The sequence below is a fragment of the Diceros bicornis genome, chromosome 7 (assembly GCF_020826845.1).
Source record: "Diceros bicornis minor isolate mBicDic1 chromosome 7, mDicBic1.mat.cur, whole genome shotgun sequence".
Lineage (NCBI taxonomy): Eukaryota > Metazoa > Chordata > Mammalia > Perissodactyla > Rhinocerotidae > Diceros > Diceros bicornis.
The window spans coordinates 67,780,691-67,808,168 of NC_080746.1; the positions used below are offsets into that span (position 1 = coordinate 67,780,691).

The following is a 27,478-nucleotide window of genomic DNA, read 5'->3' on the forward strand; positions in this document are numbered from 1 at the left end:
GATATCATTCCTACTCCAAAAGATAGCGCAACAGTTAATACATCCCATACTCTCTCTTTCTTTCTTTTTTTTTTTTTTTTGAGGAAGAGTGGCCCTGAGCTAACACCTGTTGCCAATTTTCTTTTTTTTTTTTTTCTTATGAAGATAAACATTTTATTTTCATAGAAAGTTGTGTTCCAGGTCTCCAAATACAAAAAGAACCCCATGACTAGTTGATGTACTATGATATTGACATACCAAATTGACTGTCAAGCTGTTATTTCCACTTTCTTTTCTCAATGTGTGAATGAAATTGCAGAATAAACATATCTGAATATAAAATAAATTAAAATAAATCACAGAGAGGTAAGAGAAAGTTATTAAGACCAGATATAGAGAGTAGTCCGCTACCTCTAAAGGTTTTACTGAAAGAATCTGTTAGATAAGCGTGAAAAAAATTTTTCCTGCTAGGTGCTCTGAAATTGGTTGAATCATTATTACAAAGCTTGTCTGGTAGGCTTGCTAAAATGTATGCAGGGCTATATGTCATGAAGAATTTATATCAGGGTGTTAAAAGTGATTTGAGAATCCCGTTAAAAGAAATAACCTTAATCATCCACAATAACGTTGCATTAATTATTAATAAATCTAACCAGTAGTCTGAAATTGCTCACATCTAATATTAATCAGAAAGGCAGATGAATTCCCAGCATGATGATATGCTCTTTGTGCCTTCAAGTATCTTTATAGTGTTATTATTTACATGTTCCTGAGTTGGAGAAAATTTATCTGAGTGAGAATCAGAAAGATTAGATCTTTCAAAGAAATGACTTCACTGTGGTTTGGTTCTACTCTCAAAATTAGTGTATCCAATATTGTCAATCCATGTAAAGTGTTGTAACTTCAGTGTTTTTGTTTTAAACTGATTCTTTTTCTTTTTTCTCCCCAAAGCCCCAGTACATAGTTGTATATCCTAGTTATAGGTCCTTCTAGTTTTTCTATGTGGGACGCCGCCTCAGCATGGCTTGATGAGTGGTGAGTAGGTTGGCGCCCAGGATCCAAACTGGTGAACCCCGGGCCGCTGGGCCGCTGAAGCAGAACATGCAGACTTAACCACTAGGCCACCAGGCTGGCCCCCCATACTCTCTTAAAACTATCTTATTTTTCCTCTGACAGTTACGAGCTGTTTGAACTCCAGCACTCAATCTGCTGGAAGTTGCTGGGATTCATTCACCCATGCCAAGGGCTGCTGTCAAGTAACACAGAAAGAGGCCTGCACTAGATTGGTAGAAAGCTTCTCTTTGCTCTGGGGCTGGTGATTTCTGAAGATGTTATTTGCTCCCAGTACCGAGATGGCACAGGAGGTGAGAGCTGCCTCTGGAAGCAGCGTCCTGTCCTCTTAGGAAGGCCCAGAGAGCATCACGTTTGTCCTTGGCTCAGCAGAGCATGTGAAATAACAGGCCCCAGGAGCACCCAGGGGTTGACATAACAGAACCCAAGAAAAGACAGCAGTAACACCTGCCAAGTACGCTCCCCAAACAGGTCAGCTGCTGCTGCTGCTGCTTTTTTCCCTCTGTTTACAAGTCTGTTAAGACATTTGCACAGTGACCTTTACTGCCTCAGAGCAATTCATTTACACAAGAAATATTTCTTAAGAACTGACTGTGTGCCAGGTGCCACAGGGATACACGAAACATTTGCCTCCTAATGTCATATCAAGACCTGAAGTTACCAGGAGATAATGGAGGTTTAAATGGCTCTGGAAATGCTGAGGGCTTTTCAAGAGGCGACCCCGAAACTTCAGAGTACGCTGACTCACCACAAGGCCACTGCTAGCAGAGGCAGAAGGATCTGGTCCAAACTAGGAGGCCAGCCATGGTCCTGGCTCCCCCTAGAAACAGGCCTGGCATCATGTTTAGTGTTGTTAGTTCACCAGGAGGGAAACAGCTCAGAAACATTAGAAATACCCCCATTCTGGTGGTCCCCAGGCTCAGAGTCTCACTGAAGAATATTTCTGGAAACCAAATAAAAATATGCCTTGTGAACAGGGCAAGAACCTTCTGCAAAAGGGGGAACAGGACCTGGGAGCAGAGCCCCTTCCTTACTATGCTGACACTTTCCCCACTTCCTTGAAAAGGCAGCAGTACAAACATCTAAAAATATTCTCAGAGCAGACAAAACAAAAGAGGAATGCACATTTTGAGAGCCTGAGCACCCATGAATAGGGACAAAGGCCGGCTGGGGCAGTGTGTTGCTCTCCGGCCTACCCCCATTACATGGGTGAAAACACACAGTCTCTTTATCAGAGCTTTAGGGTCTCTAAGGATAAAAAAAATCAATAGCTTGAGCTTTCCCTCAGAATCAGCTATTATGATCTCCTATATTGAAGAACATTCAGTAAATAATTATTAAAAACAACAACCATAACACTAGAAAGTAGTAGCTTACTCTGTTACCTCATTTGAACCATTTTTGAGAGTATCAGCTGGGGGTTTTAAAGTCTATTTTAATACCGTTTCTAAGGGTTTAATGTGCACATGAGGGAGGAAATCCCAAAGGAACACTGTTTACAGATTGTTTTGTTTGAAGAGTCAAAGCCCTAGGATGGACGGGGTCTCGGTCACAGACCCCTACAATCTGTCGGCTCAGCTGCCATAAATTTGCCAGGCGATCAGATTGGAACACTACAGAAAATGACAGAGAGCCCTTCCAGACCACAACCCAAATTCTCAGATTTTGGTTTTAGCTCCAGACAAATATGTTCATTTTAAATATTCTTTAGGGGTTCCAAGAATGTCTGAATTATAGAAAATTTAGAAAACACAGATTGGAGAAAGGAACTGCTATTGTATTTACTTCTGTTATGAGGAACCTGTGTCTGTAATCAGTCTGCGGGGCCTGCCGGAGGGGAGAAAGGGGCTGAGCTCCTGCATAGTCAGTAAGTGCAAGGGTAGGAGATGATCATAATCACTATGAGTGGCTTTGTGAGGGGGTGGGATTCACTGGGGGTGTTCAAGCGATGGCTTGACCTACAGGACCCCACCTCCCTCCCTGCCACCTAAAGAGAATGCCAGAGTGACTTCCCAAGAAGCAGCTTTGAGTAACCAAAGGGGCAACGCCCTGAGATCCCATCACTCGCACCACTGGCATCCCAATTCTGCCTGGAACTGAATGCAAAGCTCACAGAAGGGTCCACAGAACCCAGTAGGAAAATGAAACCCAACCGCTGCTCTGTCAAGGGCCACACCTGCATGAGATAAGAGATCCGTCTGATTAGAGCTGGTGTGTGACTGCCCTGCTCCAACACTAACCAGCAGGCTGCGGGATAAGAGTTGTCAAACCCACTGGCCCCTGGTGTTTTCTCTGACCATTCTTCTTAGTACCCAAACAGGCCTTCTAGTTAAGAATAAGGAAGGAGCCATCACTCTTGGACAATGAGGCAAAAATCATCTTCCACAAAGAAACCTTTGAAAAGTCACTAAAATCACAATTAAAACAATAAATCTACAAATCTGTGATTAAACAGCAGAAGAACTTAAAATTGCCTCATTCTTAAGTTATGAGAGTGAATAAGCAGCACACGCTGAAAGGAGTTGATAGTCTAATATTTAGGGCACTTCCCTTAAAACAGGCACAGGCAACCCTGGGAGAAATACAGCCACCAAAATGTGGTTCTTTGGCTTAAGAAACAGCAGAGAAGAATTAAAAGCATGTCATTGGGGTAAGTGGCTGATTGGCCAACATGTACTTAAAGCCTCTCCCTCCCGGGCACGCACTGAACTATAGAGGAATAAAAAAAAGTATAAACTCAAAGCAGAGAGAATGAAAAGAAGGCCATCAGAAGAGAGTTTTCTCAGTACGGAGATTCCTCAAAAAATCAAGGATAGAACTACCATATGATCCAGCTATCCCACTGCTGGGTATTTATCCAAAGAACTTGAAAACACCAATTTGTAAAGGTACATGCACCCATGTGTTCATTGCAGCGTTATTCACAATAGCCAAGACTTGGAAGCAACCTAAGTGCCCATCAAGGGACAAATGGATAAAGAAGATGTGGTATATATACACAATGGAATACTACTCAGCCATAAGAAACGATGAAATCCAGCCATTTGTGACATCATGGATGGACATTGAGGGTATAATGCAAAGTGAAATAAGTCAGAGGCAGAAGGTCAAATACCGTATGATTTCCTTCATTAAGTAGTAGATAATAACAACAATAAACAAACACATAGAGACAGAGATTGGATTGGTGGTTACCAGAGGGGAAGGGGGGAGGGAGGAGGGTGAAAGGGATAATTCGGTACATGTGTGTGGTGATGGGTTGTAATTAGTATTTTGGTGGTGAACATGATGTAATCTATGCAGAAATAGAAGTACAATGATGTACACCTGAAATTTTTACAATGTTATAAACCAATGTTACTGCAATAAACAAAAAATTTAAAAAAAAAAAGAATACTCAGGGGAAAAAAAAATTAGACTTCATTGAAACTAAAAAAAAAAAAGAAGAGAGTTTTCTACAAATTTATGGAGGAATGGAGGTGGCGACATAGGTGAAGGAAGAAGCAGAGAAAGCCCACATCTGGGGAGGGGGTCCCCCTGCCTCTAGGAACCCCAGAGGCTCAGAGTTCAAAAACACCAAACACAGGGAAGGCCAGATCTGGCCTGGGGCTGAAAACAGGGCGATTCATTGAGTCTCTGTAGGAAGGCTCCAGCCCCCTCCCCACCCACCCAGAGCAAGGAGCAGGCTTGCACTTGGTGCTGTGGTTTGCAACACCTCTTTGAAAAACTTGGCAGATCATCCATTACATTTCTCCTGAGACACCTAGTCATGTTTGAAATGTACTCTACTTAAAGATTAGAATCAGAGAATGTGAGAGTTTGAAGCGACCTCAGAGCTCACCCAATCCAACTCACTTATTTTGCCAGGCGAAGAAACTGAAGCTAAGAGAACTTGCCCACGGTTACCCAGTAGCACAGTCTGGACTTGTACTTAGGCCTCCAGACTTCCTATACCCCATGCTTCCCTTCTAAAGTCATGGAGGGTGGGGGGATTCTCAGATGTGACCCTGCCCCGCACCCCCACCCCTCCCCGCCACAGCAGAGCAGAGGTACCTTCTGAGCGGTGAATGCACGTGTGCTGATTGTCACTCAGGAAAAACCCCTCCTTGCAGCGGCACTCGTAGCTCCCCATGACGTTGACACAGGTGTGCTGGCAGCCGCCATTGTTGTCCAGGCACTCGTCCACATCTGGAGGGGCAGAAGGCTTAGTCTTTGTTTTTGTGACTGTTTCAAATACTCTACCCAGCCCGGCAGCTCAGGGACTCTGACCTAGCAGAGACGAGGTCCCTGCATCACAGGAGCTCTCAGAACTTAAGCCAACGGGGCCCCCAGATGATTAACCCAGCCCTCACGGGTCTGGGGCTCACTTCAACAGGCCCTCCACATGGATGAAAGATAATCAGTGCGACAAATATTTATTGAGCACCTCCTCTTTCCAAAGCACAGTGCTAGAGGAGACAGTAAAACCTAGATGAGTAAGATGACATTTCTTCTCTCTAGAAGCATGCCTTTCAGCAGAGGGAAAGAGACAAATATACAAGTAATTATGAGATAAAGTAAAAGGTGGTACAAAGGAAAGAGAGCTCACATCTGGTTGTGGGTCTCAGGACGGGTTCTATGGAAAAGCTGATGAAGGACGGGCCCTGCAGTGTGTCTTCGACTACAAATCAGGAGAAGGGATTCTAGGCAGAAGAAAGGGCATGAACACTAGCATGAAGGCTGGGGAGCATGGAGTTTGCTCAGATAACGGTGGGTCATCAATTTGGCTGGAGTACAGGTACATGCAGGGAAGTCACAGGAGATAGAGCTGGGAAGACAGATTGGGGCCACACTACAGAGGACCTTGAATATCAAGCAAAGAAGTTCCTACTCCATTTAGGAGGCAGTTGGGAACCACTGGAGCAGGGGTGACTTGCGTTGGGAAGAATAAGGCAACAGCTGGGGGAAGCACACAGGGCAGGGAAGAATGGAAAGCCTGGGAGTCTGGCTTCACGTGTGTACCTGAAATAGCCACGGCTGATGCTAGCTGGGGATCGGACCTGGGGCCTGGTGGGGGGATGCCTAATAAGGAAGAAATACAAGAGGACTGTGGGCAAGGTGCCTGTAGGGTGGAGAGCCATGTGGGCATGGGGTGGGGTGGCCAAAACATAGGGAAGACCAGCGCTGGGTATAGAAATGGGGGTGGAGATGTGGCTGGCCCCCACCACGGCAGGGACGTGATATGTGTGAGAAGCTGACATTCAGGGCTAGGTCCGGCAGGTGGTGGGAAACCTGAGGCTGGTGTTGTAAAGACAGCTTTGAAAACCATTTACTTGTGGTGGCCTGATAAGGTGGTGGATGTGGATGAGAAAACCAAAGGCAGGAGTGTGGGAAGGGAGAGAACGGGAGCAGAAAGGAGATGACCAGAGGTAGAATTTGAGAGAATATCAGGGGTAGAAGGAAGTAGAGGAGACAGTAGGAGCCCCCCAGAGAAGAAGCCATCAGAAAGACAGAGGGGGGCTGGCCACGGGGAACAGTGGTTGGGTTCGTGTGCTTCGCTTTGGCGGCCCTGGGTTCGCGGGTTCGGATCCCGGGCACAGACACACACCACTCATCAAGCCATGCTGTGGCAGCAACCCATATACAAAATAGAGGAAGACTGGCTCAGGGCCAATTTTCCTCACCAAAAAAAAGAAAGAAAGAGGGGACAGAGCCTGCCCCCAGTGCCATGCCCTCAGGGCGGGGTTAGGGGACCATCCTTCCACTGTGTCACATACTACCCTGTGCACAGCTCCATCAGTACACTTCCCACATTGCATTCTCAAAATCATTTTTTTTTTAATTTGTACCTTTCGACCCCTCAAAACCTTTTACTTATCCATCTCCACTAGACTGCAAACTCCTTGAGGTCAGAGATTTTTGTTTTACTTAGCACAGCCCTGGGACCTGCAGGTGCACATTAACTGTTCAATGCATGAACAAATAAGCAGGAGAGCCCAGCATCACCAGAGCCAAAGAAGTGGAAACTTCCAGAAAAGTCTCAGACACGACAGAGTCTCAAGAAGAAGGCTGATATAAAAGCAATTTATTTCCTCCAGCCTGATTTCCCACATGCCTATCACTAGCTCCTGGGCACATCCATAACAAGAAAATTCATATTTAAATATCTGTTATCTGGTTTCAAGCTTCAGATCTTACAGTCATCCATCCTCCCACACTACCAAGCAGATGCCCGTCTAAACTGATGGGACTCAAGCCATCCCCTAAAGCCTAACAAACTCGCCCTTCTCCATGCCAAAGGGTGAAGGGAACACATTCCAGAGGATGAGCCACGCTGGAACACACCTGGCCTGGGTGTTCCACAGTGAGGACTCACGGTGGGCAGGAGAGATCTGTTTCCCTTAACACCAAGTCCTGAATTGGTTTTGAATCAGATGTGCTCCCCTCTGAGCTGCCACACCCCCACCCCACATTGAACCCATCATTCCTTTTCTCCAAAGCAATTAGAACTGTCATTAAGTTGGATGATGCACTCTGATTGAATTATACACAAGAGTGTGTGTGTTCACAAGCACAAATATATATCACTAGGCTGGCAGTTTCTCCAGACTGTAAAACAGTGTTTCTCAATCCTGGCTGCTCGCTAGAACCCTGACACCTGGTCCCTACCTGCTGAGACACTGATATAACTAGTCTTGGATGAGACCGAGGCAATGGTGTTGTTTTAAACTTCTCAAGTGATTCTAATATCCAGCCAGAGTTGAGAACCACTGCCACAAAACCGAATAGCTATGTTGTGCTCCCAGCCACTCAATAGACAGAAACTGAACTCAGGCAGAGTGAGCTACGTGGAAGAGGTACACTCATTTTTCAGGCTCATAGGCATCTGGGATCTTGGAGCATGCTGGGTTTGGTGTCAGAGCTAAGTAGTGTCCATACTCTGCATATTCTGGCTAGTATATTTGTGGCTAATGTGTGGTTAGGGGCCGAGGAGAGGTAAGGGGTCATCCCAGGAAACTCCACTCCTGCAAAGTTTTGGCTCTGAGCTTCCTTCTTGTCACAAAATACTTCAGCCTTTTCTATGTGTACTAGACCTGCTCTTCTCAATGTACCACTTTATTTTCTCGTGTCTTTCTTTTAAAGCATCCTTAGCCTCTTCAGATATACTCAGCAGATGCTCAGGATCTTTCTGCAAGGCAGATCCTTGCTACCAAACCCACAAAGAGACCCCAAGGAGGGGAAATGGAGATAGTCTGCTGAAATACCTGTGTTAGCAGCCAAGGCAAGGAAAGACTCCAGGCCTCAGGATTTCTGAGCAGGCCTTTCCTCAGAACCACCTCACCCAACCCTGGCCCAGGTCCCTAAGCCCTGGATGGTTTGGCTTGTTGTTCTTAGGTAGCTCACACTTCCCTCAGGCTGTGGATTCAGCACAACTATGGTGACTGAGTCTGCCATCAGATACAAATCCTCAAAATGCCATTGTTGGCAAATCAAAGGGAAATGTGAGATTTCCCTCAGAAAATGGTAAAAAAAAAAAACAAAAACAAAAAAACCAAAACACATACTGTATGCTTCCCAACAAATTATACACTAAAAGTGATTTCATGTTTTTGAGTTTTTAATGAATCTCAATTTATTGCTGCTCTCAGGATTGTCTCTCTAATGTGTCTTCTTGTGGTACTGTTGGCCTAGAAAGTCTGCAAAGGGGTTAGTGATCCCTCAGCCTTCAATCAAGTCTTCCTGACAGCTGCAGGCTTGGAAGGCCAAGTGGTCTAACCAAAGCCTGACCTCTCACACAGGACACAGATAGGAAGGGACAGAGTCTACACCAGGATGGGCCAGCAAGCGACATTGAAGTGGATAAAGGTCATATGAGGAGTGCGTCCCAAATGGAAATACTCTCCTTCCCCAACACTCAAATACAAGTTCTTATCCAGTGACTTTTATGCTGATCTCAAATCATTTGATCAAGTGGCCACTCCCACTGCACCTTAAAGGGGCATCTGAATAGTGTTCCCACAGAGTCAGGGCATAGCTCAAATTGCTCTTTGGCTATCCAAGTGGACATCAATGGATCAACCATACAGAGGGTCATCACTGTCAAAGGAATCTGATACCATCTGTCTCCCATGATGTCCTCCTGTACAGCTGATAACACCAGCCTTAAATTGCAAACAGACCACAAATACCTGCCTGCCAGGTATCCTCTAAGACTATCCAACACTCAACCCTATCCAATTGCTTGCTGTTTCTAAGTTCTGTTTTATTCCCGGCATAAGGAACCAATGTAAACAATGCTCTTTGCAGGCTGTAACTCAGGGACTGAAACTCCAACAGACGTTTCTGTTTTGTGGAATACTAGGGGGATGTTAATGGAAGATTTCTGTTTGAATTTCTCTCTCTTTCAAGAAAAAAGACAGAGGTCTACCTGGCTGAAATCCAAGCACACATTTGGAGTCTTCAGGACAAGTAGTTTTACCTAGTTCTAGAATAGAGACACTTAGAGCATTAAAAAAATGGTTATAAGGGGCCGGCCCGCTGGCGCAAGCGGTTAAGTGCGCGCGCTCAGCTGCGGCGGCCCAGGGTTCGCTGGTTCGGATCCCGGGCGCGCACCGACGCACTGCTTGGCAAGCCATGCTGTGGCGGCGTCCCATATAAAGTGGAGGAAGATGGGCACAGATGTTAGCCCAGGGCCGTCTTCCTCAGCAAAAAAAGAGGAGGATTGGCGGATGTTAGCACAGGGCTGATCTCCTCACAAAAAAAAAAAAAAATGGTTATAAGTTAAGACCTTTTTAATACAAGACCAAAGATCTTACAGCTGACAAGTCAATGCTAGAAAGTCAGTAAGTAGTAACGACGATGTGTGCCCATCTCCTTGGACTAATGGAGGATTTATATTATGAATGATCACATAAAACCTAAAACTCTTAACCTGGTTTTCTATCAGGGAGTGAGATTTCTAGGGGGCCAGAAAACACAAGTCCTTGATCCTCTTTTTGTTTTAATGAGTATGTTTTCATCAAAGGAAAGAAAAAGGCGGGGGGAGCTGAAGCATAGGTAAAGGAGAATTGCCATTTCCAACTATTTTCCTTACCAAGACAATTATGACCATCATGAGCCAACATGAAGCCGTCAAAACAAGTGCAGCGATAATTGCCTGGAATATTCAAACAGTCATGGACACAGCCTCCACTGAGTTCGTTTTCACATTCATCAATGTCTGAGGAATAAAACAGAAGTAAACCAGACAAGTATTATGTCTTTAGAATGGAGATATACGTATTTACCTTTTAACCAGGCATCTCACTTCTAGGAATCTACCCTAAAGATACATCTCCAACAATAGGAAAATAAATACGTATAAGGTTATTCACTGCAGCATTTGTAATAACAAAATACTAGAAACAACCTAAATGCTCATACATAGCAGGTAGTTGAATAATTATGGTACATTTACTCGATGCAGTATCATGCAGCTGTTAAAAAAATGAGAAAGATCTCTATGAACTGATTTGGAATGATTTCTAGAATATACTACTAAGTAAAAAAAAATCAAAATGCAAAAAAGTATTTGTAGTATGTTATCATCATGTGAAAAATAAGGGTATATAAAAAAAAACACACACATGAAATTCCAGCAGACACTTTTTGCAGAACTTGACAAGCTTATCTTAAAATTTATAGAGAAACGTGAAAGACTCAGATTGGGAGGACTTTCACGTACTATAAAGCTACAGTTATCAAGACTGTGCAATGTGGCATAAAGACAGATGTATAGATCAAAGGAACAGAATCGCGAGTCCAGAAATATACCCTTATATTTACGGTCTTTGATTTTGGACAAAAGCACTAAGGCATTTTATCAGCAAAGATGATAGTCTTTTCAATAAATGGTGCCGAGACAATTGGATATCCCTATGCAAAAAGATTAATTTAGACCCTTACCTCACACCATACACAAAAAATCAACTCAAAATGGATCAGAGATTTAAATGTACAAGCTAAAACTATAAAGCTTTTAAGAGAAAATAGAAAGCTTCTATGAGAAAATCTTTGAAACCTTGAGTTAGGTAAAGATTTTTTAGATACAACACCAAACACACAATCCATAAATTTAAAAATTAATACATTGAACTTTATCAAAATTAAAACCATTTGCACTTCAAAAGACACCATTAAGAAGATGAAGATAAGCCACAGATTGGTAGAAATATTTGCAAATCACAAACCTTATAAAGGACTTACAAAGCACCCTTACAACTCAATAATAGGAAAAGAAACAACCCAATTTTAGAATGGGCAAAATATTTGAATAGACATTTCACCAAAGATGATATGTGAATGGCCAATAAGCACATGAAAAGATGTTCAACATCATTAATTACTAGGGGAATTCAAATTAAAACCACCATGAGATACCATTTCACACAGAATATATATTATAATTATAATAAATAAGACAGACAATGACAAATGTTGACAAGGATGTGGAGAAATGGGAACCCTCATAGATTGCTGGTGGTAATATAAGATGGCACAGCCACTTTGGAAAACAGTTTGGCAGTTCCTTAAAAGTTTAAACATAAATTTACCATATGACCCAGAAATTCCACTCCTGGGTATATATCCGAGAGAAATGCCAAATTATGTCCACACAAAGACTTGCAGGTGAATGTTCAAAGCAACATTATTTATAATAGGCCCAAAGTAGAAATAATCCAAATATCCATCAACTGGTGAAGGGATAAACAAAATATGGAATATCCATACAAAGAAATACTAGTCAACAATAAAAAGGAATGAAATGCCAATACAGGCTACAACATGGATGAACCTCAAAAATATTATGCTAAGTGAAAGAAGCAAAACACAAAAGACCATATTGTATGATTCCATCTATAATGAACTGCCCAGAAAAGGCAAATCTATAGAGACCGGAAGTAGATTAGCGGTTGCCTAGGGCTGGGAACAAGGATTAACTGTACACGAGCACGAAGGATCTTATTGAGATGAGGAAAATGTTTGAGAATTATATCATGTGATGGTTGCACAACTCAGCTAATTTACCCAAATCATTGATCTGTACACTTATTTAGAATTGGTGAATTTTATGATATGTAAATTATAACTCAGTAAAGTAGTTAAAAAGAAAATACACATTTAGCTGCTTATTTGTGCAAAAGAAGTATAGGAAAGATAAACCATAAACTACAGAGATTGGTGAGCCACAGTGTGGGAAAAGGGGTGGAAAGAAGGAGGAATGGAAACAGGTTATAGGAATAGGAGGAGGGAGTAACACTTCTCTGAGTTTTGTATAGCTCTGACTCAGAACGATAGTGATGCTCTACATACACACGTGAATACATATATATGTACATGTGTACACATGCAATCAACCAGGAAGCAGGGACAGGGGTGAGGGGAGGGATAAAAAAATGGAATACAAAGACAAACAAATGAACCTAACTGTATTATAAATGAATAACATAACCACACTGATGGGGATGGGGAAGAAAATTACTAGCCTAAGTAACTTTGAAAAACAATATCTTGACTGGATATTGTGAGGCTAAGAACAAAAGTACCTGTATAGAAGTACTGTATCCTACTTAGTAAATCTGCTTTACTCACAGGGTTATGGATTAGTAATTCTGTAAATACTTTATGTGTATACTAGGATTGAACAAACAGGTAAATGTATTGCAGATAATCAGAACCCAGTTTCTCACTGTTGGAGAAAGAAGTTCTAAATAAGCAAAGTAGGAGATTAGAACGAATCTTGTGGTATTGCTTTGGAATTCAGAGTATCAGTGTAACTCACTGTTTTTAATATATATACAAATGGACAGATACAAGGAATAAATATAGATATGTGTGGGTTAGTATACATATATATTTTTTCAGGCTCTGTACACTAACAGGACCTAGGAGTAATGACAGCCCAGTAACAATGAAAACACCAAGCATCCGGATCTTGGCTTCCATACATCATTTTCCAGTAAAAGAACCAGGACTCCTTAGAAGTGGTTAATTCCAGGGCTGGGGAGGGGAAAATACAAGATGAGTCTGGAGCATCTTGTGATACCAGAAAATCAGGAATTTCTGAAAAAAGGATGCGGGCATGTCAGAAGGACATAGGAGATAATGTGAAAGAGTTCCCAATGGCTAAAGCTGGAGCAATTTGAGCCAAAAATAAATAACTACACATATAATTAAATAAATACTCATACTGGCATAAATACATAAACACATAAATCAATGCATAAATAAATGGGGGAGAGGGACAAATATTCCTTACATAATAATCCCAATTAATAGATGTATAAGGAAGGAGGGAAATACAAAATTACCAAAAGGCACACATCACGGTAATAATTGTTGCGGGCAAGATGCACAGTTGAATGCTAAAATTAATGAGCGAAGATTTGAGAAGAAACAGGATATTAGCATAGGCTGAAAGTGTCTGCCCCAAGATAGGTTTCTATTGCAAAGGGAGAAAATGGCAATTTTGCAGTGGAGAAACTCAGAATACAGCCTCTTCGCCAGGTGATCAAGGTTAACATCACCTGTAATGGGACATGCAGACATCGTGCAGCCCTGATATGAGGCACTGAAAGGCACACAACCGCACTTCTGTAGCAGCCCTGCCAGAAGCTTTACCTTTGTATTACTACAGGTGCATAACCTCAGTCTTATCATGAGAAAACACAGGACATTCTCATCGTGTCAGTTCCTATCATATCAATTCTTATCATGAGGAAACATAAGGCAAACAAAAGAACTGAGCAGTACTCATCAAAAGTGTCAATGTCATGAAAGACCAGGAAAGACTGAGGAACTGTCACAGATGGGAGGAGACAACAGCTAAATGTCATGTGGGACTTTTAATTGGACCCTGGAAAAAAAAAAAAAACATTAAGAAAAAACTGGTGAAATTTGAATAAGGTCTATAGCTTAGTTAATAGTATTGTGCCAATGTTAATTTCCTGGTTTTGAAACTATCGTCTGTTTTATATAAACTGTCCTCCGAACGTTAACGTTAGTGTAAGATAAGTGAAGAGTATATGTGAATTCTGCACTATTTTTGCAAATTTTCTGAAGTCTAAAATTATTTCAAAATAAAAAGTTTAAAACATAACACAGCTCCTTATACAAAGGCCAAGTTTAGATCCATCCTTGTTAAACTTGATTTAGTTCCCTAAACTGAGAAGTAAGGACCATATAATGAATACTGACCACTGAAACATCCCCTCCCCAAACTCTGGGATATAAGCAAAGATTATTTAGAATAAAATACCATTTATCTAAAGCCACATTATTTTTAAAACACTTATTCAGGGTCCATACTTTCATTTCTCCAACATGTTGGCAGAAGAAATCTGGTGGAGGGTAAAATTCTGGTCACTCTAGGCAAACCCAGTTTCCAGCCTTGAACTTCAACAGGAGCACTGATGCTGGTGATGATCACAACACAAATGACACCATAGGTTGGACCCATGAGGCTTAAAAACTAATAAGCCAAGAAACACACAGAAAGGAGTTATATCTTTGAATATCTATATCTTCGAATCCTTGCAATCTTCATTTTCTCTCTTTTTCCTTCTTGTAAGAAAACTTCCACTTCTAGACTCCTGTACCAAGAAATCCAAACTAAACAAGGACCTCCTTACTAAATTTATAAATAGTACAGGTATTCAAAAGATCAAATCCTTCTAGGGTTTTAGTTTAAAACAACAGTACAAAGAATATATGCTCCCTGTTAACAGTGATTACCTGTGGATAAAGGAATAGGAGGGTCTCTAATTTGCTATTTGATACATTTTTGTATTGTTTGACTTTTTATAACAATAATCATATATTATTTAAAACCAATTTAAATATACAAAAGCAACAATTCCAATCATTAGTTATTTTAAACTAAATAGTAGACTTTTCGACTATAAACTGTCAGCAATTCAATTTCATTTGTGATATGTCAAACCCAAAGGCCAAGAATGAAGAAACTCTTGCCACTTGTCATTCAACATCATTTACTAAATATGTATGTATCTAAAAGAAGTCATGGCACAGTTTCTGCCCCCAGAGAGTATACAGTGAGCGGAGGACATAGTGAAAAAGTGAACATGGGTACCAACATGCGTGAATTCCGGTACTGTAAATAGAAGGTTTAATATGGTGAGGTGTGGCATGGAGGAATGGGCAGAGAGATGTTTTGGGGAGAGGTAGCCTTTTGGCCTCCCATGACGTAGGACAGATGGAGAGATGGCTGTCTGTCTCTGGGAAAATATGAACCTCGAGAAACATAAAGGCTCTACGGATGGACCACCAACCCCACTTGCTGTGAATTTGACCAGGAGCACACCTCCTCTGACGGGAGACACAGGAGCTTTATTCCTCGTGCACAAAAGAGACTATAAATATGAGGATTTCTCACCCAACCAAAGCGGGACATCAGGAGGCTGAGTGAAGAGGAGAGATGTGGGGCCAGGGACAGAGCTCGAGTGGAGATCTGACTCTTTCACCCGCAGGCTAATTGTGTGATCATGGCCACAAGTCTTTTTCCCAATTCCCCTGGGTCTCAGTGTCTCCATCTGTAAAATGAGGGATGGGATTGGCTCAGAGTCCCCTGAAGAGCCCTGCCAGCGCCAACATGTTGTGATTTCCATCCCTAGACACAGCCTCCAGCTATGAGGGTCCAGTCTCTGGCCAGTTCTGAACTCCAGAGTTCACGACACCAGTGGCCCAGAACACGAAATGGCAGAGTCCACCCTTTGGGCTCCCAGATCTGGAGCAGTAAGGGCTTAAAATATCCCTCTGCACACATCTTTCCAGGGTGAACTTGCAGCTCCAAATGAGGCAGGCCCTTAGTGTAGCTCTAAAGCTTGGCAGATCACAATGCCAAACAGCCCAAAGCCGTGAACAAGGAGGAGCCTCCGGAGCCTGCAGGGGAGGACAGGACTCTAGCACTCAGACTCCAGAGCGAGGTGCGAACTGCCCCAGGGGCACAGGATTAGCCCTGCTCTGGCAGGCGTGGTTCTCCTGATCAATATGGCTATTGACTTTCTGCCCCCAAACTGAGTGGGACCAAAAGATACTTAAGCACCTCTTTTCCCTCTCAGAAGCTAGACAAAAGGACATTTCAGAGCCAGATAAAACCGTATGATCAGCTCTGGGGAAGAGCTGATGTTCCCAGTCCTCAAAGGCTCTGAAATGCATTTCAGAGAGTGGGTGATGTGACTTGGAGAAAGAGGCAGCACTTTTACCAACATGAGTAGCCACTACAAAAGCAGAGGAGGTGGGGAGCTTCCCCTGCTGACCCACCCACCACTGGTCCCCAAGTCACTTACCCTCACACTGCCTGCCCTCCCCTCGGTAGCCAGGCTTGCAGGAGCACTTGTAGGAGGTGAGTGTGTTCTGACACAGGGCATTGGTGTGGCAGTCATCTAGCCCTTGGGCACACTCGTCCACGTCTGCAAAAGAGCACAGCAGCTCCTAGTATGGCGCCCCAAGCCCTGCATGATCCGGCCTTGGCCCCTTTCTAGCATCATCTCCCACCAGCCCACCCCACTTCATGCCTCACCGGCTAAACTGCTTGGTAGCCCCTGGGATCAACCATACCATTTCCAGGCCCCTGTTTCCAGGCACCGCCTGTTCCCGCTGACTGGTATACCCTTCACCTTCTCTATTTGCCTCCAAGATTCAGGTCAGATCCACCTCCTCCAGGAAGCCTGCCATGATACTTGAGTGTAGGTGAGGTGTCCCCCAGGATGTGCTCCCATATTTATCTCCTTTCACAGCACACATCACAGTTTTCTCGCCTGTCTCCCCCTCCAGATGGTGCCTTGATTACAGACTGGGTCTGTGTCCCTGATGCCAAGCACATTGCCTGGCACATGAGTAGGCAATAGTAAATAAATGTCTGCTGTAGGGAAAGATCAAGTTGGCAAAAAAGCTCTGAAAACCGCGCAGTGTCTGTCAGCTTTCTCAGGGTCTGCAGTGCGGGGGAAAAGCTTGCCCTGGGCTGTGAGCACACCATCCTAAGTTCTCAGATGGTGCAGAGGGAATGGTGCCTCCCCCTACAACTGCCCACCCTCTCAACCTGGAAAGCGGCCTTGGCAGAACTATGTCCTGGGTTGACACCACTCCAGGATGTTAATTAAAAACAAAAGTTTTGAAAGTATTGCAAGTCCAGTTAGCGCAGAATGTCCCAAGTACTTATCTCCGGGGGCGGAAAACCCAGGCTTGTTGCAGCTCACGGGTATTCCCGGATCCTCAAACAGCGGCTGTTCCGCAGATAGAAAATTCCCTGGAGCCGGCCCTGCAGCCCGCAGGAGAACGTCCTCGCCCCCAAGGAAAGAAGGAGCAAAGGTGCCACGACCTCACGGTGTGCCCCGGCGGGGCCGTCAGTTTCCCCATCTACACAAGGAGGAGCTGGACCCCAATATCCTCCTTCCTGCTCAGCCGGCGACAGTGTGTCCCTTAGGCGCCCTCCGGGGACCCCGGCGGCGGGGACCTGGGCGGGAACTGTCATCAGCCCCGGGTCCGAGGCCGCGCCGCGCACTCAGGCCCTGGGCCTTTAGCCCAAACGGCGGTGGCGCCTTGGCCTGGCCGGCGGGGGACGGCGGCGGGGGAGCAGGGGCCACGCGGAGCTCCCGCCGCCAAGCCCCCGGCCGGGCCCGCGCCCCTAGGGGCGACCCCGCTGGGGGACCCGGGACCCTCTTCCCGGGGCCGGCCCCGCCCGCGCCCTGCCAGGTGCGCCCGCGGCCGGACACTCACCCTCCGGCGGCCCCGGGGCGCGGCCGCGGCCGGGCGGGCTGGCCGCCGTGAGCAGCAGCAGCAGCAGCAGCGGCAGCAGCGCCCGGGCCGGCCCGGGACAGCCGCGGCCCGCGACCCCCATGGATGGCGCGGCGGCTGCGGGCGGAGGCGGAGGCGGGCGGCGGGCGGCGAGCGCGGCGGCGGCTCCGGGAGGTGTGTGCGGGCGCCCTGCCCGCCGCGCTGACACCCCCGGCCCGGCCCCGCCCGGCCCCCGAGCCCCGGCCTCATTTTCACACGGTCCTCCCCGGGCCGGGGCGGGCGGCGGGGGCAGTGCCGCCCTCCGGCCCCCTCCCTCCTCCTCCCGGCGCGCGCGCAGGGGGCGCGGCCGCGCTGGCCCGAGCGCGCTGTCAGCCCCCCGGGGGCGGGCCCCGCGCGGGCCCCGCGCCACACCCACCGCTCCCGCACCCCCGCCCCGCTCCAGCCCTCGGAGAGCCTCGAGCTCCGCCTGTTTGCAGCGTCCAACAACTTGAGCCAGTCCCTCTTGCGAGGACACACAGCCCTTCTAGCCTGAAATCTTCGGACACGGCCCCCCCCCCCCCGGAAAGTGTCCTGTGTAGCTCAGGGTCCTAGAATCCCCAGACCCAAAGACATCTATGGGCCTGTCCCAGCTGTCCACTTGGGAGAGGGGAGTGTGGATGGAGTGGGGGTGATTCCACATACTTCTGACCCCCGGGGCAAGTCAGGAAGAGGCGGACCCCAGCTTCTCTGCTCACTTCAGCACGCAGTCTGCACCCTTCTCCATTCTGCCCAACCCAGGCCCTCTGACTGCCCACCCCACAGCCCTCTGAGGGCATTGGCCCACTTGGCCCCCTGATGGGCACACTGAGGCTGTCGCTTTCTCTGGCACGCTGCTGGGCCCAGAATCACAGCAGAAAACGTGTTCACTTCGCTAAAAACCAGTGAAATGTATCTCCAGGGCAGCCTAAAAGGTGAGGGGAAAGCCAGCTAGAGGTCAAGGGTGAGCCACCAGGAACAAGAGGCTAAGTCTAGCTTTGCCTGGGGCTCGAGTGGTATCCATGGCCAAATGCACATACAGGCAATGCCTGTCACTTGGCCCTCCAAGCAAGACATCCTTCCAAGGGAACACACGGGCTCAAGGCCTTCCCACACCACCCCAGGTTCGGATGACTGAAGCCCACCACGCTCAGCATGGCTCCAGGAGTGAGTGTAGCGACATTCCCAGATGCAACAAAACACCACACTCAGGGATTTTAATATTCTTTGAGCTTCTCTGTATTTATTAAATTTTCTCCTGTGAATATATACACATATACACGTGTGTGTGTGTGCATGTGTGTATATATATGTATACATTCATTCCTTTGGTAACCAGAAAAAAATTAACATCACAAAAATACCCCCACCTAGCTCATGCACAAAAACACACCTTCCTGGGCTCCATCCTCCTCCCAGAGCTCCCCCCACCCCCCTGCACCCCTCCTCTGCTGCCCCTGCCCCTCCCATGCCCATGGTGCCTGGGCGGAGACTGCCTCTTTGGCCCTTCATTGCTAGTACTGCTGCCTGATGGAGAATCTGAGAAGATAACCTTTCTGTGGCTATTTTTCTTCTGACCTTTTCATCCCCAGTGAAGGCAGGCAGGTTGCATCCCTTTTTCTGCCCTTCGCCCCTCCCTCCACTCCCTTTCATTTGGTGCTGAGAGAGACACTCAGCTATTTCTAGTCATAAGGGTGGTTTTTACACATTTGTAAATCTTCACTTAGGGAAACGTTCCCTCCGCCTTTGTCTTTGTGTCCTTAATGGCAGCCATAAATTACCGCCTTCTTTTCTCTCCACTGCATCAGGCTTCATTGCTTTTGAAATGATCAAAGTTATTTTCTTTGAAAATCCAACTAAAAACTGCCCATTGTGTGGCACAGACCTCTTTAGCTCCTGTCAAAGCATATAAATACATAAAGCTGCCCATTAAACTCTACTGGAGCCTCCTCCAGCCCCTGGTGCCTGGTAAAGAAATAAGACGTGCTATTCTTTCCCTCCACCGTTTCTCCAAGTTTATATTTCAGTAAGAATACAAATTAATAATGATAAGATGGAGTGCTTTTTTTGCCCAAGAGGGTCCGTTTTTGTCGTGTTTCTGGGAAAACTTCACTCTAGCGCAGATCTCAAAAAATGTTCTGAATTCTGTTTTGTTTGCCCTGACTTCTATACAAATGTGCTTTCAGCTGGTTGGCTCCCAGACTCCTGGGCAACCTTTCTGACACTTCAGATTAAAGTCAATATGGTTTACAACTGAGAATTTCCATAGGGGAAAGCTCCAGGGGAAACATGTGTTCAAATGTCAATGTTTTCAGTGTTCCAGTGTCGGGAGGGACTTGGTGGGCCCTGCGCTAGCTACCGTCTGCCCTCTGTTGTCCAGCTGAGGTCCCCACAAACTTCTCTGAAAGACCCTAGGCCCTGTCCCTGGTCTGAGGATGAATCTCTCTCCTCCCTCCCCTACCCTCAGACTGAGAGGCCGTGAACCAGGCCTGAGGGGAAAGGCAGCCCAGCCAGCCCTGTCTCACTGGTGCGGGCTTCTGGCGCCAGAAAGATTGTGGAAGGGGGGGCCCTTGGGTGCCCCTGCACTATGTATGACTAGGGTAAACTCTGTATTCACCGGACACTTTTCAACGCCCATCTTTTTTGACTCCTCAGCAATCTTTGGAATTCCTTTTGGAAACTCTCCCTCCGCTGGGTTTTCATTACAGCAGGCAAGCTCCTGGATTTCCCCCTACCTTTCAGGAAATACCTTCTTCATCATATTCTTGGGATCGTGTCTCTACACTCTCTCCCTGATGGTGCATTCATTTCCTTGCCTCCTTTTTTTTGGCTAATAGAAATCTCCAGTTTGGATTTCTCCCCTTAGCTTCAGTCTCATGTATCCAATTGCCTACTGGATACCTCCACCTTGATCTCCCACAGCTCCCTCAGATTCAAGATGTTCAGAACGGAGCTCATCTTCTTCCTCAAACCTGTTCCTTCCCAACTGCTCCCTCACTTAGAGAAGGGCACCACCATTCTGCCAACACCAACTCGGAGAATTGGCAGTCATCCTGGACTCCATTCTCTGTCTTCCCACTGCATCCAAACAATCATGTCAACTCTACCTTCTTACCATCTCTCAAAACCATTCTCTTCCTCCATGAAAGTTGCCTGAGCTCAGGGCCGCATCTTCCCTCACCCGGGCTATGCTCCTAGACTGTGGTTCCTTACTGGTCTCCCTGTCTGGAATCTCACCCCTCTTTAGTTTATCTTCCACAGTGGCTGCCAGAGTAAAATAAATTTCATCATACCATTCCCAGTCTTCCTCAGGCTAAAGTCAAAACTCCCTTGATACAACCGCTCTGGAGAACTGTTGAGCACTATCTACTAAAGCAAAACGTGTCTACCCATTTCTAGGTATGTACCCAAAAGAAATGAGTGTGTATGTTCACCAAAAGACATGGACAAGAATGTTCATTATAGCTGTATTTACACTAGCACAAAAATGGAAATAACCAAAATGTCCATCAACTAGAAAATGCGTAAACAAATTGTGGAGTGTTCACTCAATGGAATACTATGGTGGAATAAAACGTACAAACTCTGATACATGCAACAACATGGAGGCATCTCATGATTGAAAGAAGCCAGATACAAAAGTGTACCTTTTGTATAATTCCACTTCTATGAAGTTTAAGAACAGGCAGAACTAATTAATAGCAATAGAGGCCAGAATAGTAGTTCCCTCTGGGGATGGGTATTGACTGAAAGGAGCATGAAGGAACCTTCTGGAATGTTGGAAATGTTCTAGATCTTGATCTGGGTGGTGATTATATGGATGTATACATATGTAAAAATTTGTTGAGATGTTGGCTTAAGCTTAATGCACTTTATGCACTTTATTGTATGTGTTTTACCTCAATAAATAAGTTGAAACAAGAACTGCCAAAGACCTTTATGATCTGATCCCATTTTACCTTTCCCCTAAAAGCAATGAGGTCTGCGCAGAAGTACTAGAGTCTGCAGATTAGCAGGTCCTAAGAACTGATGCAGAAAGGAAAACCCATCTGCTCTTGCACACACATTAATTTCTCCTCCATGGATGGCTTTCACATCTCCTGGAAAATTTTTTCATCATGTCTTACCTGGATATGAAGTAGTAAATTTTTATGGTTGCTTACCATTCCTATCTGCCCCTTCCTCCTTCCCAAAGGATGTTCATCCCACCCCCAGGCAGCACACTTCCTAGGAGGGAAGCTGCTCCACCCTTAACTCCAGGCTCTGGAGTTGGCTTAAGACAGTCAGTATCTTTCCTTACATTCCCCTTGCAACAGTCATCGGTTCAGGGATAAGCATGTGACAACGCTTCATTCAGAGTGAACTTCACGCACTTTGCTTGAAAGGCTGGAATGGAAGGGTTCTTTTTCCTTCTTGTGATGTGGTTGTGGTGAATGGGAAACCATGATCTTGATACCAACTAGAAGAGAGTAAGCCAAGAGAAACACTGAGAAGCCAACCCAAAGGCCCTCCCCGCATCAGGACCTCCAATTATATGTGCCAGCACATTTCCTTATTGTTTGAATTGGTTTTTTAAAATTTATTTTTTAATTTTACTTTTAAATTGTAGTATAATATATGTAACATAAAAATTACTATTTTAACCATTTTTAAATGTACAGTTTAGTGGCATTAAGTACATTCACATTGTTGTGCAACCATCACCACCATCTATCTCCAGAACTTTTTCATCTTGCAAAACTGAAACTCTGTAGCCATTAAACAATAATTGCCCATTCTCCACCCCACCCCAACTCCTGGCAGCCACCATTCTACTTTCTGTTTCTATGAATCTGACTACTCTAAGTACGTCATTTGAATGGAAGCATACATATATATTTCACGTAGCATAATGTCTTCAAAGTTCATCCATATTGTAGTGCGTATCAGAATTTCCTTCCTTTTTAAGGCTGAATAATATTCCATTGTATATGTATATATGTAATGTATTGTTCATCCATTTCTCTGTCAATGGACGCTTGGGTTGCTTTCACCTTTTGGCTGATTATGGATGTAAAAATATTTTTTTGTGTCCTACTTTCAATTCTTTTGAGTATATACCCAGAAGTAGACTTGCTGGAACATATGGTAATTCTATTTTTAATTTTTTGAGGAACTGCAATACTGTTTACCATAGCAGCTGCACCATTTTACATTCTCATCAGCAACTCACAAGTGTTCCAAATTCTCAACATCCTCATCAACACTTATTTTCTGCTTTGGGTTGTTATAGTTTTTTGTTTTTTTTAATAGTAAAGCCATCCTAATGGATGTTGTGATATCTCATTGTGGTTTTTTGAATTGGGTATTCTGTTGTTTACAGCCAAAAATATTCCTATTCAGTTCCACACAATCCTCCATTAGGAAACTTTGGTTGCATTCTCTGAGTGAAGTGGGAGAAAGATAGTTGAGTAGGGTTGAATCCTCTCAGGAGCCTAAATAATAAATGATTATTTTATTCACAAAGTTTATGTATCTTGATATAAATGCCAGGACTCCATTTATTTCTTCAATGGTTCTAAAAATTGCACCAACATTGTTTTACTTACAGAGGGTTAAAAATCCTTCCAATAAATATTTACTTAAAAATGATAATAGTTAACATTTGAGTGAATACTAAGTGTCAGATACTATTCTAGGTACTTCACATGCAGTAGCTCATTTAATCCTCATAGAAAATCTGTGAAGCAGGTATCATCATTATCCTTATTTCACAGATGTAGAAACTGAAGTGAAGAGAAGTTAAGTAACTTGCTAGGAGATGGCAGACAAGGACTCAATGCCAAGATGTCTGGCATCAGATCCTCCCTCTCAACCCCTGCTCCATACAGCCCATGCGTGTGCCAGGCACTGTGCTAGGTACTATCAGAGATACAAAGATGAATTAGAGGCAAACCCTGCCATCAAAGAGCTTACAGTCCAGCGGAAAAGAGACATAATGAATATTCATCCTCAACATCTCTTCCACAATATAAATATGACAATTCTTGTTTAAAAACCTTTGGGTGCTACCCCACCTGCATTACCTGTACCATAGGCCGACCTCATGGATACGACCAGCTATGTAATTAGCAGGGCCCAGTGCAAAATTCAAAATGCAAGGGAAAATTTCCAACAAAGGTACTAAAAATAGTTTTTCCTTTATAAATATTTTAGTACTTATAAGACATAATAGGGGTAATGATGTATGAGTAATAACATAAACTTACAAACTGCAAAAAGATAATATTTTAGTGTCGTAATTTTATATAATGCAATAAATAATAATGCTTTATTAATGTGATATCTTGATTGACCATAAGATTGTTTCCTGGCTCATTTTTCTGCAAATTCGTTTATTAGGTCATCAAATTTATGCTTTTAGGATCTTCATTTTCAATCAATATAGTTGAAGGAACATCAATTGCTCTTGGCAAGTGAAAGGTCACAGATAATTTTTGATAATTTTTAATTTTGAGAATGATCTTTCCGCTGATGCAGCTGTTATTGGATTTGTTAGAGTATTTTATAGGCTGTAATACATGGGAATAAATTTTTGATAAATTATTTTGAAATACAAATTTTAGTACATCTAGAGCTGAAAATTCTTGTGGAACAATTTTTCCAAAAAGATTTAATTCTTTATACAAATAACTTTTGGGTAAGTTTGAATATATTATTTTTTATTTTTTCTCCCCAAAGCCCCAGTAGATAGTCGTATGTCATAGCTGCACATCCTTCTAGTTGCTGTATGTGGGACGCGGCCTCAGCATGGCCGGAGAAGCGGTGCATCGGTGCGTGCCCGGGATCCGAACCCCGGCCACCAGTAGCAGAGTGCGCGCACTTAACCACTAAGCCACGGGGCCAGCCCTGGGTAAGTCTGAATTTAAATTAAAATGTAAAGGGCTGGCCTCGTGGCCTAGTGGTTAAGTTCAGCATGCTCCACTTTGGTGGCCCAGGTTTCAGTTCCCAGGCATGGACCTACACCACTCAGTGGCCATGCTGTGGTGGCAACCCACATACAAAATAGAGAAGATTGGCACAGATATTAGCTCAGGGCAAATCTTCCTCAGCCAAAAATAAAAAATAAAAATTAATTAATTAATTAATTAACGTAAATTTACACAATTGTCATTTCAGTGTTTTCTTTGACATTTCCTATAATTTGTGGAGGTCACACAAGAAACCAAAAGTGGCTTCATGATTTGTATGTAATTCAAAACACCCACTTATGTATTCATCACTGTATCTACAATTACAAGGAAGAACTAATTTTAAAATTGTCTTCCTTGTTAATATTGTTTAATCCAAAGCCTCATTAAAAAATGGTGTTATTTTCCTCCTAACGGAATGATTTTTATATTTGGTGTCTATTTCTAAGCCTGTGGATGCTTTCTTTGCAATGTTGGAGCAGTTTTAAAAACCAGAGATTCTAAACTTGTCAAAGAGTTCTAACTCCCTGCTATGCTTGATTGCAACGTGCATGTGTTTGCTTTATTTTGTAAGAATTTACTGAAACAGTTTACTGCCTGAGGGTCAGCGATTCCTGTCCCAGTGCTCAGGCCAGAGTTAATATCTGTGCAGACAGCACAGGAATAGGCTCTGGGGATGGCTGGGCCACTATGGGTTTCAAAACTGCCCCCCATGCAGAGACTCTCCTTTCTTCTGCCTCAGCTGCCAGTCTGGCCCTGTATTAGGATATGAGCTAGTTTTATTATTCTCACAGTAAGAAAGTCATAGATACCGTCTAAAGAAATGGAGGGTGAAGGACATCAAGGGAAGTTATAATTATAAAGGCAACTACAAACAGAAAAATCCAAGGTTTCCAAATAGCAGAAGAGCCATGCACACAAAATTGGCCTCAGAAGAGAGAGAAATGATGGAGTCCAATTTGTATGGAAGAAATAGAGAAGGTTATCAAAGAGCTACCCTACCTGCTGCTGAAAAAGCAGCAGGCCCAGATAATTTCACAGGAAAAATCCTAACAAACTTTTAAAGAGCAGATAATTCCAATGTTTTTTAATTGTTCCAGAGCATAGAAAAAATGTTCAAATTCTTTCTATAAAGAAAGTGTACCATTAATACCAAAACTTGATAATATTGTACACAAAAAAGCAAACTATAGATCAATATCACTTAAGACTATCAATAAAAAACCTTAATTAAAAAAATTAGCAGCCAGAATTCAGCATCATAACTAAGTGGGATATATTTCAGAAGGCAAGGATGTTATAATATTATGAAATCTGCTTACATAATTAACTATAACAAGTAGATTTGAGAAGGAAAATCACATGATTACCTCCATAGATGCTAAAGGGTATTTTAAACAACAAGCATTCTTGAAAAAAACATTCTATAAAACAGGGATAAATTCTTCTTTAATATGAAAAAAATCCATCTCAATCCAAAAGCCAACATCAAACTTGATGGGGAAACATTAGAAGCATTTCCATTAAACTCTGAAACAAGACTAAGGAGACCACTTCAATGTTATTTAACACTTTACAGGAGATATTAGTCAAATTGACTAGAAAAAAATAAATTGGAGGTATAAAAGTAGGAAGAGAAGAAATATTGTAGGTGATTTAATTGTATATCTGGAAAACCAAGAAAATCAACTGAAAAACTACTGCAAGCAATAAGAAAGTACAGCAAACTGGTAGGGAACAAAATTAGTATACAGAAGTCAAGTTTTCTCAATATAAATGATGTGATGGAAGAAAAGACTCTATTTATGATAGCAATAACAAAAAAATTAAATGCCTGGGAATAAACATAGTAAGAAATATTCAAGGCCTATGTGAAGAAAAAAAATTTTTTTTTATTTTTTTTGCTGAGGAAGATTCACCCTGAGCTAACATCTGTTGCCAATCTTTCTCTTTTTCCTTGAGGAAGATTGCCCTGAGCTAACATCCGTGCCAATCCTCCTCTGTTTTGTATGTGGGTCATCACCACAGCATGGCCACTGACAAGTGGTGTAGGTCCGCGCCTGAGAACCGAACCAGGCTGCCAAAGTGGAGTGTGCTGAACTTAACCACTAGGCCATGGGGCTGGCCCAAGAAAAAATTTCAACATTACTAAACACTACCCAAAATAACACTTGAATGAGTAGAAATATAATATGCCCTTGGGAAGGAATACTCAACGTCATAAAGATGTCCATTCTCCATAGCTTAATTTAAAATTTTAATGTGATCCAACAGGCTTTTGTTTTACTAGGTAAATTGATTCCAAAGTTTATGTAGAAAAAGAAAGGAGTAAGAATAGTGTGAAAACAAAGAGCAGTGGCAGGGGAGGTTGGTCAGCATTCTAGATTTTAATAGATATTATGAAGCCTCAGTAATCAGAACAGTGTAATGCTGGCATATACCTAGACAGTTGGCAAATATCCAGAAATAGCCACAAAAACATACTTAGAAACAATATAATAAAGCTGACATCTCAAGTAATTGGAGAAAATATAGACCACTAAATTAACGGTATTGAGACAAATGAGTAGCCACCTAGATAAAAATGAAGTTGAATTCATTCCTCATGTCTCATTGCGTTAACTTCAAATGGATAGCCGATTTAACTTTTTAGAAAACCTCAAAAATGCTAAATGAAAAATGGGAAAATA

The 27,478-nt window shown here is 43.6% G+C and overlaps 1 protein-coding gene across 4 annotated transcripts in view; it reads right to left on the reverse strand.

Moving 5' to 3' along the window:
• Positions 1-17,926, reverse strand: part of SCUBE2 (signal peptide, CUB domain and EGF like domain containing 2) — a 65,053-nt gene extending 47,127 nt beyond the window's left edge. For all 4 annotated transcript variants that reach the window (XM_058545955.1, XM_058545954.1, XM_058545953.1 and 1 more), the window contains exons 1-4: positions 17,806-17,926; positions 16,377-16,499; positions 10,124-10,249; positions 5,104-5,238 (exon numbers count right to left, since the gene is read on the reverse strand). In XM_058545955.1, the coding sequence (XP_058401938.1) occupies positions 5,104-5,238; positions 10,124-10,249; positions 16,377-16,499; positions 17,806-17,926 (505 nt within the window). The remainder of the gene's footprint in view (positions 1-5,103; positions 5,239-10,123; positions 10,250-16,376; positions 16,500-17,805) is intronic.
• Positions 17,927-27,478: the final 9,552 nt, after the last annotated feature.